General features: G+C 34.3%; 1 protein-coding gene across 2 annotated transcripts in view; it reads right to left on the bottom strand.

Moving 5' to 3' along the window:
- The window catches only part of lig (ubiquitin-associated protein-like lingerer), a 64,718-nt gene extending 52,050 nt beyond the window's left edge, over positions 1-12,668 (bottom strand). Inside the window, exons 1-3 of one of the 2 annotated variants that reach the window (XM_069825568.1) lie at positions 12,541-12,668; positions 11,239-11,417; positions 10,964-11,152 (exon numbers count right to left, since the gene is read on the bottom strand). In XM_069825568.1, the coding sequence (XP_069681669.1) occupies positions 10,964-11,152; positions 11,239-11,373 (324 nt within the window). In that variant the 5' untranslated portion in view covers positions 11,374-11,417; positions 12,541-12,668. Of the gene's footprint in view, positions 1-10,963; positions 11,153-11,238; positions 11,421-12,540 lie in introns of both variants that reach the window. The other variant, XM_069825569.1, reaches the window with a different exon arrangement.
- Positions 12,669-13,474: the final 806 nt, after the last annotated feature.

The raw sequence follows: 13,474 nt of genomic DNA, 5'->3' as shown, positions 1-13,474 counted from the left end.
TACAAAATTTACAAGTCCATATCCAGTCAAGGGACGAGGAGATCAAAACAATTAGTATTAGAACATTCTATGGATTTTTATATAGGCCTAATACAGTACTGAGTCTGAGTAAGAGGTTAAGAGCAATTATTGGCCACATCTTGCCCCTATTAAAATTAACTTCTAATAGCTATTACAAAGATTATGAATTCTTAACAGTAACAAGTTGAAAAGAACATAACTTTTTGAAACCAGTGAACAAAATCATGATTAATGTTTCGAAACATTAGAAGAGAATCCAGAGGGTTAACTTCTATAACAAAGTGCATAAATATAATTTTTATTAAAGAGGATATAAGTGATTACACATCAGACACTGTCAGAAACCACTGAAGTAATATACTTACTTACTGGCTTTTAAGGAACCCGGAGGTTCATTGCCACCCTCACATAAGCCCGCCATTGATCCCTATCCTGAGCAAGATTAATCCAGTCTCTATCATCATATCCCACCTCCCTCAAATTCATTTTAATATTATCTTCCCATCTACGTCTCGGCCTCCCCAAAGGTCTTTTTCCCTCAGGCCTCCCAACTAACACTCTATAAATATGCATTTCTGGATTCACCCATATGTGCTACATGCCCTGCCTATCTCAAACGTCTGGATTTAATGTTCCTAATTATGTCAGGTGAAGAATACAATGCGTGCAGTTCTGTGTTGTGTAACTTTCTCCATTCTCCTGTAGCTTCATCCCTCTTAGACCCAAATATTTTCCTAAGCACCTTATTCTCAAACACCCTTAACCTATGTTCCTCTCTCAAAGTGAGAGTCCAAGCACCATAAAGAACAACTGGTAATATAACTGTTTTATAAATTCTAGCTTTCAGATTTCTTGACAGCAGACTAGATGATAAAAGCGTCTCAACCAAATAATAAGAGGCATTTCCCATACTTATTCTGTGTTTAATTTCCTCCCGAGTATTATTTATATTTGTTACTATTACCCCCCGGTATTTGAATTTTTCCACCTCTTCGAAGGATAAATTTCCAATTTTTATATTTCCATTTCGTACAATATTCTCGTCACGAGACATAATCATCTATTTTGTCTTTTCGGAATTTATTTCCAAACCTATCGCCTTACTTGCTTCAAGTAAAATTTCCGTGTTTTCCCTAATTGTTTGTGGATTTTCTCCTAACATATTCATGTCATCTGCATAGACAAGTAGCTGATGTAACCCGTTCAATTCCAAACCCTCTCTGTTATCCTGAACTTTCCTAATGGCATACTCTAGAGCAAAGTTAAAAAGTAAAGGTGATAGTGCATTTCCTTGCTTTAGCCCACAGTGAATTGGAAATGCATCTGACAGAAATTGACATATATGGACTCTGCTATACGTTTCACTGAGACACATTTTAATTAATCGAACTAGTTTCTTGGGAATACCAAATTCAATAAGAATATCATATAAAACTTCTCTCTACTACTAAGAAAGTAAGGCTTTTAAATTAAGCAGAGATGTAACAAAAGTAGTAAGCTGTAGAAACTCGTCATTGAGTTAGTTCTTGCCTGAATTACTCAACCATAACAGACCCTAAATTTTACGACAGCAAAACATAGTAGGTGAACCTATCTCAACTCAAGTCAATGCCATACTGTTCATTTTATGGATTTATGATAGACACTAAGTCATAACGAAGAGCTATTAAACATGTCCGAAAAGTTGCTTTGTGATATAATTCACTCACAACTTAGAACTGACAAGATAACGTACAATAAATCCATAAAGAAGAGGAGGACATTATCTCAAACAAGTACTCGTCTGGTTTAACATTTTAAAAATGTACATCAATAAAGTCAAAGTTTGGTTAAAACTGGATCATTACTTCACATATTATGTCATGTAAACTGTATTAATATCATGCCATGAATTACCTAACAAATCTTTCGACCATAAATTTACCTACCATTTTTAAATGACAGACTTCTGAATTTCTGAGGTGTCATACTCTATCAGGATTCAATAAAGATGATTATTATTCTTTCTTCTATCTGTAGGTTCAGATTTTTACATCTTTCAGAATTTTGTTTGGCTTCATCCTTCTAACCAGTATATTTTCTGGTAACTTACAATTTTACTGCTTTCAGTATATTTCTCTGCTTTCTTTGCCTCACTTCCACATGTTGATATCGATTTTACTAATATGCCTAAATATTTCATCTTGTATGCAGTTGTATTAGTGAGGGTTCGAAAACTTGATTTAAGACTTCACTGTTTTCATAAATTTTGAAATGCTTGTCATGTCTTTTTCATTAACACATTAACAATTTACAGCATAAATGAAGGGTTTAGATATACTAATAGTTTGTTATAAATAGGTATAGTTTTCACTTCTCAGTCTTTTTCTAAAAAATGTAAATATTTTACTTTACCACCAGTAATTATTGACATAACTGCACGCATTGTATTCTTCACCTGACATAATTAGGAACATTAAATCCAGACGTTTGAGATGGGCAGGGCATGTAGCACGTATGGGCGAATCCAGAAATGCGTACAGAGTGTTAGTTGGGAGACCGGAGGGAAAAAGACCTTTGGGGAGGCCGAGACGTAGATGGGAGGATAATATTAAAATGGATTTGAGGGAGGTGGGATATGATGGTAGAGACCAATAGGGACCGATGGCGGGCTTATGTGAGGGCGGCAATGAACCTTCGGGTTCCTTAAAAGCCATTTGTAAGTAAGTAAGTAATTATTGACATAATCTCTCTGCCTGTTTTTTCGTGTTAGTTTTCATGAAGTACCTTGAAATTCATCTTCGGTTTTAAGTAAAATTACTTGGTCATCTGTGTGACATTATGTCCAAAGTGTATCTTCTGCTTATTATTCTTACATGTTTCTTTTGTTTTCAACATTTTTATGTAACTGCATAACTTATGAACAGAAGTACAAAATGTAATGGGAAGATTTTCACTGTAGAAAAACGAAATTTTGTAGAACTATAATTACATTTCACTGTAGAAAAACGAAATTTTGTAGAATTATAATTACATTTGTTACCAGCTTTAGCATAAAAAAAAATACTTTTCCAGGAACCCAAAACAATCAAAGGTTCAGTTTAAAAAAATAATACATCAAGTATGTAATTATGGTGGCCCATGCAAATAGCTGTTGATTTTCATAAGCTCAATATATCCAATATTACTTGATCTTTCTAACAGTTTTTTTACCAATGCATTTCTAAAACTACCTTATATAAAAAGTAAAAACACTGCAGCCTTTTTTTTTTAAATTGATAATAAGGTATTTACTCCCAGGTTTTCCCTTATCATTCTGGTTCTGGTTCTGTTCACTCTATTGCTTTTAAAATCCAATTATTTCAGTTACATTCTGCTTAAATCTCTTACTGATAAAGTAAGTATTTCTGTTCTATAGTGATTTTCAAATTTGGATGAAACAGCTCCTGTAAAGCAATATTTTTAACCAGCTTTTACTATTGTTCCAAAGTTTGTTTTGTACTCTTGCACCTGTCATATTTTCATAGCCTGGTTTCAAATATTTAAATCTTTTCAATCATACATACATTTCTTGAAATTTCATAAGATAAACTTACAATAATACATTTTTCGTGTTAGTTTTCATTTCTTTATGCACTTTACATACATTCTTTTCAAAAAGAATTTCGTTTTTTCGTCCCACAGAAATAAGTAATTTAATATACCTTGGTCAATTTTTAATGCATTTGACTTTGTAACTGTGTCAGATAATGAAGGATAGAATACACAATCTTATCTTACACCTGTTTTATTTCCAAACTGATGTGTCTATGCAGACATGGCTTTCAATGCTTGTTATATGTGTCTTCATCTTTTCTATGATGTCAACTTATAGGTATTTCCTTTTAATGGTTCCCAAATTATTATTCTAGCTAAAACAATATAATTTTATGGTATCTATAAATACCTACGCAATGTTCCAATTTTGTTCAGTAATCTGTCTTAACACAAACATTACAGTATTATGAACTTTCCAGTAGTCACTATTTTTTTTTTAGCTCCAGAACATATTACATTCACAGATTTAAAAAAATGGGATAAATACGCAATCTTAGATTTGCTCCTTTTTTAAAACCAATGGAATAACCATAAAATGTCTCAAATCTAATAGAATTGTCTTTTGTTCTTAATTAACTTACTTTATTTTGAAAAACAAATATTTTGTAACTGAAGAGTACACTTAGTAATTTCCGCCATTATTTCATCTAATCAGATTTTTAATTTTTATTCTAATGTTGATTTCCAAATCATCTTCTTGGATAACTAAAGGGAACACGTCAATATCTCACATAATTTTAGGTTTAGGGAAGTTTTAATCCTAGTTCTTACATCAGAGTTGGCCACACTATATGCACCAGCTCAGGCAATGAACTTTTAAGCCACAGAAAATATCCTGAATGATGATAATTAACTGCTGACCAGAAATAACTTGCAAGAAGGGGACAAAGCCCACTACAGTCTAATTTTAACTATTTCTCATCAATAATGCCTTTACTTGCCCCACAAACAATGTCGTCTAAAACAATGTGGATTTATATGACGAACTAGTATATACCCAAGCCATTGTAACTATTCACTTGATAGTAGTTGCGTTGGCAACCCTTCCCATGAAAAAATTGAAGAATGTTATGCAGTAGCCTTCTGAACCAATCAGAACGTAGCATTTTATATCAGTTCCTGCTGCTGCTACTCTATGTGTTGCTGTGTTGTTGGTTTGCTACATGCTGTTACTGCCACGTGCATAATTTGTGTGTTAATATTATAAATAATTTGTAGATCTCCTGTGAAATGTAGCAAAAAAATAATCTTTCAGAAAATGATAAGTCAATGGTGTGAGAATCCTTTGCATAAAGTCGCAGCATTAAACAGGCATCAGAATTGCTGCAAAGAGCTAGTCAGCTGTTGTGCAGTGGTCATATCTCTCGCTACCAACATTATGCAGTTGTGAAGTAACAGTTAGCATGCCTGACCGTGAAACAAGCAGGCTCGGGTTCAAATCCTGGTTGGGGCAAGTTACTCAGTTAAGGTGTTTTCCAGAGTTTTCTTAACTCATTAAGAGTAAATACTGGGTAACTTTTGGCACTGGACCTTGGACTCATTTCACTGGCATTCAGACTCTAGATAACCATTGCATCATAAAATAACCAATAAAAAAAACATTATACTGTCAGAAGCATAGTTACGAGTACAACGGCTTGGATATAGGATGATAACAATTCTTGTCAAAAGCCAGTGACTGTTTAAAATGTATTTGACTTCCAAGATCTAAGTTTCTTTTCTTCAGTATACTATCTATGCTAATTGGAGAATGGAATGAATACTTAAATACGAAATAACATATTCTAATTTAACTTCTGCAGGTTAATATGGTAACAACACCTCCACCCCCTCTATCTTCATGAAACAGATTAAAAATTTTGTAGTCAGCAAAGTTGTAAAATTTTAAAATATTAGCAATCTGAAAAGATTCTTGTATGCATATTATAGAAGGCTTTTTATCCTGAACTTCTTGTTTTAATAAATCCATTTTGTTTCTTAAAGACCTAGAGTTCCATTGTAAAATTTTAAAGTGTCGATATCTTTTTCGTTAATGTTGCCTTTTCATTTTAATTCTCGGTCTTTAAATGTACTACCCAATGAGACATGGAATTTATTCTTTTTAGCCTCATTTTTTTATATTACAGAGAACGAATTTTGACTACAGTGGACTATAGTGGACTTTATGTTGTCAGCAAACAGCTGGATACATTAAGAAGACTGATTGATTCTGCAGGTTAACGTGCTGAAACAGTTTCAGGAGCCATAAGTCAATGGCAGATAACATGCAGTAAGATTAATCACGTGTTGAATATTTCTCTATTAAAAATCATCACTAGTATAGGATAGTCTAGGTAGCATCAGAAAATGGCTAGCATGATAGGTTAACACATGTCACCCATGTCACCCCTATGAATTTTTATAAACGAGCAGTTTACAGTGTCTACCGAAAATGTGAAACAAAAATTAGTTACTTCATATTTATAAGTTAATAATTACTCATAAGCATGATGAAAAACATTAATCACATTTCAGTCATCTTACGATTTGTCATCAGACTTGTTTCTTAAGTTGTCTGAAGGGATGCAGAGCCAACTTCTCTCCCAACCTTCTAGACTGTATTAGACTCGCATATGTAATCACTGACTACCAAGTACTGCAGTTCAAGCAGTGACATCAAGAATAAATAAGTGAGATATAACAATATGCGTAATTTCGTTACCCACGACCATTCAAGTGTTTTAAATTTGTTACATTTCGTTATTTTTGTAACCAATTACTTAAATGAGTTACTTTTTTGGTTACTTTCGTTACTGGTATACACACTGAGTTTATTATCTCTTTCAGCAAGATGAGTGATGTAAACAACATCCCCACAACTCAAACAGCATGTAGAATTCATGACTGACTAATATTTATACACACCTACGTAACTAATTTTTTCACAAACTTATACAAATATGATATAATTACATAAAACATACAATTAGACACTAGCACTGTGAATATTCTGCTAAAATATACTATACCAAACTACAATAATGATAAATGTTTTTCACAATGACTCTGGAGAAAAAAAAATTTACACATAGGCCTAATCCCGCAGAATATACTGGGTGTTCAATTCAAAGTGTGTCATGACGTCACTGTTGGTGAGTCAGCGATTTGAAGCGAGTTTCAGATTTTATGTCAGAGAAGTTGCCTATTAATCAAGGCGTTCAATATGAACTTGAGAACGTGTACGGAATAAATTGAACGTCGTAGCAACAGATGGCGGTCTGTACGGTCTGTGTGCTACCATAACCTCTTTCGAACTGTGTTTTGCGTGGGTAAGTCGTACCCAGGGTATTTGTTATCATCGGTTTCGTACAGCAACATTCCACAACACAAATCAAATGCTCCGTGTCCATGTTGGCCATCGAAGTTAATGCCAACAAATACTGTACGTAAGTAATCGTCTTAACCGTTTCCCCATATTCCGACAGTAAGAAAAAAACTCACCTCAGTACATGTTTCCAAACAGTTCACATTCCTGCCACTACCGGCGTTACGGTACGTATCGGTAAGTACTCTTCTGAATGAACACCGTACTTGCTAGGCAACTTCTCTCGCACTTAGGTAATACGCCTCTGTGGAAATGTAGGAAGATTGAATTCTCTAGGCTCATCGGCTAGCCACATGACGACATACAGCAAGCCATGACACATTTCGAACGGAACACGCAGTATATAAAACTGCTATCCCATTATTGTTGATTCAAGAAGTCCACACAGCAATTAGTATGTCCTACACACCATTCTCTTCATGCATTCATGTGAAAAAAAATATATCTTGAGAGGTCTGTTCAAGCCATCATTATGACACATTTCCAATATTTCCGTAACAAGCACAAAATCCTCACTCAGGAAGTAACTAGGTCAAGCAATATAGTGATTGAAGAAGAAAAGAATATCCCAGTAATACTGAAGTATTAGGCATATCTGAAAATTGTAAAAGTGGTGCACATGAAACTTTCAATGTCAATGTTCAATGTTAACGCATAAGAAAATTCAGAGCTAGTCTAATTAATTAGGATAGCCCTATGAAGTAGAACTGCGTTTTATAAACCTGTTAAAGTTACATAAATACAGTGCGGCTACATCAAGTTTGATCCAAAGAATGCTGGTGGGAACAAGCCTGTAGAGCACAAAGTAAAACGTGGCATTTTAAATCCGTAATCTCCTGCGTATTGCATTCATATTGTTGTTTAGTCAACTGTCCAAACACAGGTCTGAACCTCACAATTGACACCAACATGGCACCACTTATGAGGCAACTAGGCCAGGAGATAATGGGGTAGAGTGGCCAGTTTCTTTCCCTCTCCATTGTATATGTCGCTGATTAGCTACATATTACACTAGTCACACTTCAGATGCTACAAACAATAATCGTTCTTCCGCTGACAAATATCGTCAAGTGAGATGTACCGGTACCTCAATTAGAGCTATGCACTCATGTAACTTTCATTAATTAATGGCATGCACACAATCATCATTTTATTTCACTAAATCGCGGATTTTCTGTGCACCAGAATCTATTGTTTTGTCAACATACATAACCACGTAAATGAAGTCGTGCCTCATCAGAAAAAATGATTAAATGTGAATCAACAATACCGTCAACAATGTTTTGTAAAACCCAATAACAGAAATTCACTCGACTTTCGTGTCATGCAGCCATAATTCTTGAACTACAGTAACTCTGTAAGGTTTGAATTTTAAAAGTTTAGTAGCCGTATGGACTGAAGTTTTTGATACACCTTCTTCTTGTGCAACACGACATAAAGATTTATTAGGAAAACATTTAAGTGATGCACCAATATCATCTAGAGTTCAGCGATCCCGTTTCTCTTAATCTAATGACAAGGTTTCGAACTGTATCTCTATTTGGAGGTCGAATATCGGGGAATTCCTCTACAAATTGCCTACACACTAACCTGTTGGCATGAATTTGTTTTGACGTAAGTTTCGTACATAAATATTTCCTGTTGTAGGATAAACTTTTCAAACAGCATTTCAATTATCTAAACAACTAATTTAATGCATATCACACATAATTCAAACGTATTTAAAGGAAGTAGCTACACAAGCACACACATCTTCTATCACTAACATCTAACTGTACTAAGCTGTGGCAATAGCCAGTAACATACAGGCACGTACAGCCTTAAAGCATGAAACAATCAGTGGTTGTGACCTTTCTGCATTCTTCAGATCAAACGTAATGCGATCACATTGTATAACCATGACGCGAGGGATGACCTGAACTCTGTAAACAGAATTATTTCACTGCCTATCGACTCAATTTCTTCAGAATCATTACTGCAGATTAAAACAATGTTAACTCATAACATGTATTTCAATGTATTCAAGATGCAATCAATAAAGACACAAGTTTCATTACGGAATATTCATAATAAGGTCTATACAACAGAAAAATATAGGTGCAGTAAACTCGTAACTATCTAGATTATTGAAGGACAGAAATTGCGTGGATTTTCGAAAATTTATTAAGCTAATGGAAAAGCATTAAAATTTCTTTCAGTATTAGTTCAGACCCTATTCTTTGTTAACAACCTCTTGAAAGGCTTTCATGATTTATCATCAAGTGCCATTTTTTGTCTATTTCACTCCTTTATAGGCCTGTAACTGCAACAATATTTCGACGAATGTATGCTTTTAATCGTGTTAAAAGGTCAGCAATGCGATAATGTTTAGTCCCACTGTCCGTGACAAGGTTAAGTAAAGTTTGATGAGGAGATAGATTAATAACAAGTTGACGCTCTGTCAGAGAAAAGTAACCCCACTGTTATTTACAAGGTTAAGTAAGGTTTGATGAAACATTAGTGACACTGTTGACCCACTGTTGGTGACAAGTAGCCCACTGTCAGTGACAAGGTTAGAGATTAGATGATGAGTTACATAGTGAAAAGGTGACCAAGTGACAAAATTTTGAGTTAAAACTCTTTATTTTATTATAGGCCTACTTGTTTTCTTAAAAATTATGCACAATACTGAACCGGGCTTTTCTACAGCATGCGACACTAAAACTTCTAACTTGAATTTTTCTAAATTCTCCAGTGCAGGAATCTGTGACAGGTTAAGTTAGGTTTTTCATAGGTCTTGTATAAACGAATCTGTGGCAGGTTAGTTTAGGTTTTTGGTATGTCTTGCATATACAAATCTGTGACAGGTTAGGTTAAGTTACGTTAGTTTAGGCTTTTTGTATGCCTTGCTTGTATACTAAGTGAAGTGAAATGTGCGTTTCGCGTTACATTCTGAAGTGTTCTTACCTCTTTATTTCACGTGTTAAATAATCACTTTCACATTATTATTTACACCGATCAAGTCTTCAAATTTTTACCTAACTTATTCTCTAATATATTTTGAAGCCAAATGACATCCTATACGAATTATTCACATTCCAAACTACTTCCCTCCGAAAATAAGAAAATTGTTCTACTTTATTCTTAAAAAAAGAAAACCTTCAGAAAACCCCTGAACCAGTACTTTTCTCTCTATCCCAGTACCTCCTGGAAAACTTAGTTTTACCAGTACACAGTATGGTCAATGACAGTAACTCCTACCAATTTTTGACTGAATCATTATAAAAGGTTACATCTAACTGTCCATAGAATGACTTGTTCAAACGTTTATATTTTGACGTTCCAACATTACTATTACAACACAGTTCCATGTAAATTTCTCTAGCTTTTCTCGTTTTCCTTAATAGGTATAATAATTTTAACTCTTATTTCATAAGCTGTCATCAGCTTAATAGCCCATTTTCCCTTCTTATATTATTCAGTACATTTAATGTTTGTCTTATTATTAGAATCAGTTTTTAAATCACAAGTGTCATTCAGATAGAATTGCGATTCGTAAAGAATGAAACTAAGGAACTAACCAGAGAAATCTCAGTTTCACATGTGCAGGTAGCTTTTTTTTTTTTTTTTAGTCTTTCCAATCTATTAATAACAAAGAATATAGTGCATAAGTTGAAAATAAAAGGACCTAACATGAACTGAATGCTGATGGTGCTTTAGTACAGTTATGAGAGCTACTGTTTGCATTGTGAATCCACACAAAAAACGCAAAAATATACCGCAAACTAACATTCTGCGAATAATCGAGGCTTTACTGTACAGTATTCAACTGCGAAACCACTGTTACATATTCAAGTTGTCCACACAATAACTATAATATCTATAAAGTCTTCCGCGTCATTCTGTTCATACATTCACTCAATATTTTTCATAAGTTAAATCAGATCATCAAAACGCAAGACTACGCTTCTTTAAATGCATATTACTTCGAGCAGTTTAACCTAACCTCAAACATTACATTACCTGACCCATCCCTTCGAGAAGCATATTCACTGCCCTGTCAGGGTCGTTATCACAGTCATGTAGTGCAGTGCAGACTTCATCTTCTGTCTTACGAGTTGCATCCATAACCTGTTTGATCTTGTCCTTGAGATCTGGGTCCTCTGTCCTAGTATCGATGATTTGTGCAATTCTCATCTGTTCCGCTGTAGGCTGCAACAATCATTTTAATTAGCACGTCACAAAAGCAAGAAATGTAAATGAGACACTAAACACCTGTTAATGTCACAAGACCTTACCTGTGTTTTAGGATTGTGGTCCAGTGCTTTCGGTGATTCTGTTTTAGTGTCTGTCTTCTGTGGTTTATTTGTCGAAGATGCTTCTAATTTGGCACCTTTTCCACCGCGAGAGGTGGATCGGCTTCCAGAGCTCATCTTTACAAACACTATGTACACTCACTATTTACAACGTGCCGCTGCTACTGAAACCAATGCAAAATAAAAACTTCACTTTTGTCCACAATCTTTTATCACTGTCAATATGTAATTAGTATATAACACACTACAACGCAAGATTATGGAAAAAATATCAGTTCCGCGTCACTAAAATTTAACTGTAGATACTGACTCATAACACAGCCTCAGATAATCAATGGTACATAACCTGTATTCTATAGCCTACACGAAGTCTTTGTTTTACTATGAAAGGAGTTGCCCGAATTAAGGAAATAAAGGTCAAGATGGCAAATTATATAATTAGTGCACTACGTTCGAAGTATAAATCTAAAAATTATTCAATCTGAAGAAACAAGTTAAAAATGTACAGAAATTCAATAAACCTTGAAATCATACTAATCAAATTCCAAAATGTTCTTGTTTAATAGCAGCCATTATGGCTGTCAAATCACCCAAGAGTTCTGTATTTTATGATCACTGAAACAACGTATTCATAAAACACAAACAATTACAATTACTCTTACTTTCCTATGAGATAACGTTCAGACTAGCTTATTGACTACTAGGCTACATATAGCAATTAGGTTAGGTTGAATCTATTACAGAGCATTAAATTCAAGCTACATACTGTTACATTTGAATTATCGTAACAATGTTCAACAAATACGGACACTTAATTGGTCCACTGTTAATAAATATATTACAATTACCAATTATCTTTTTAAGGAAAAGTTAATACACTCCTAAAAAACAAGCGTAGCTTGGATCAGATGAGTAATTGTAGCGACACTCGGTGGACCAGGAGAAGCACACTATCATTAACAACAGATTATATTTAAGTCCTAATAAGTACTGAAAATGAAAGGGTTATCTTTCCCTGGAATAAGAATTAAGCGAAATATTCAATCACAAAGCCGGGTTCAGTCTAGCCATGTGGGGAGACGCCATTTCAAAGCCTTGTTAGGCTTACTATTGACAACCATCAAAATTCAAAGTCGGATTTTATAATAATTTCATACATTTGGATAATAATTTTGCCTCTTATAAGGGATCTTAGTTGCTCATATTCTAGATAGTATCTACATACAACAGCTGGATGTACAAAAAAAACACCAGAAACTGATAAAATAGACATAATAGCCGTACCTGCAAAATGCGCTCAAAACGCAATCAAGTCACGTGACATATACCTCATCGAAGAAGTACACGAAAATTCCGCACTCCACTTGAAGCGCTAATGATCGTGGCGTCGAACCATTGCCTCTATGATAGATTGGATGGAGGAAGCAATGCAAAAAGTCGAAAGTAACTTCTCAGCATTGCCTAATTATTATCTTTGTGATTCTCAGAATCTCTTTTTTCTTATTGCTATAAGAATTTTAAAATCGTTGAAATCTACCAGAAGTTTTTTTTCTATAAATGTTTAATGTAAACAATGTGTATGTGTTTTTCTATCCTATAGCGTAAATTTCTGGCTCTTGTGGGACCGGGTTTGACTCCCGGAGAAAAGTGGATAATATCTCTTTCCTACAGGAGCTGGGTGCACTACTCTTTGTTTTGATGTTTGTCCTACGTTATCTTAAAAGTGTTGACTTGCGCCATACTTTTGTTAAATGACTGCTGTTAGTTCACACTTATTATTAGTGAGAAATTAATCTAAAGAATAATTTCTACGCTTGATTGCGATTTTCATCTAAATTATTTCTCGTGAGAAATTAATAATTATTTACATAATTATTTTTACGTTTTGCTCTGATTTTCATCAAAATTAATAATCATTACCTGCAGAATTATTTCTACGCCTGGGTGTGAATTTCAACAAAGTTATTTCTCGTGAGAAATTAATCATTATCTGCAGAACTACAGTATTTCACACTTGGTTATGTTTTTCTTCGAAGTTATTGCTCGTGGGAATTAGCTACAGAATTATTTCCATACCGTACTTGGTTGTGATTTTCATCGAAGTTAATATTGCCACTGTAACAGGAGACTCGTCACTAAAGTACACTCGATGTAAATAGGAAACAAAAGGATCGCTCTTTCTTCCTTTTTTTTTTTTATTAATGAATTAGCGAACACT

This window comes from Periplaneta americana, chromosome 5 (genome assembly GCF_040183065.1).
Source record: "Periplaneta americana isolate PAMFEO1 chromosome 5, P.americana_PAMFEO1_priV1, whole genome shotgun sequence".
In the NCBI taxonomy this organism is placed as follows: domain Eukaryota; kingdom Metazoa; phylum Arthropoda; class Insecta; order Blattodea; family Blattidae; genus Periplaneta; species Periplaneta americana.
This window is presented reverse-complemented; position numbering and strand designations above follow the sequence as displayed.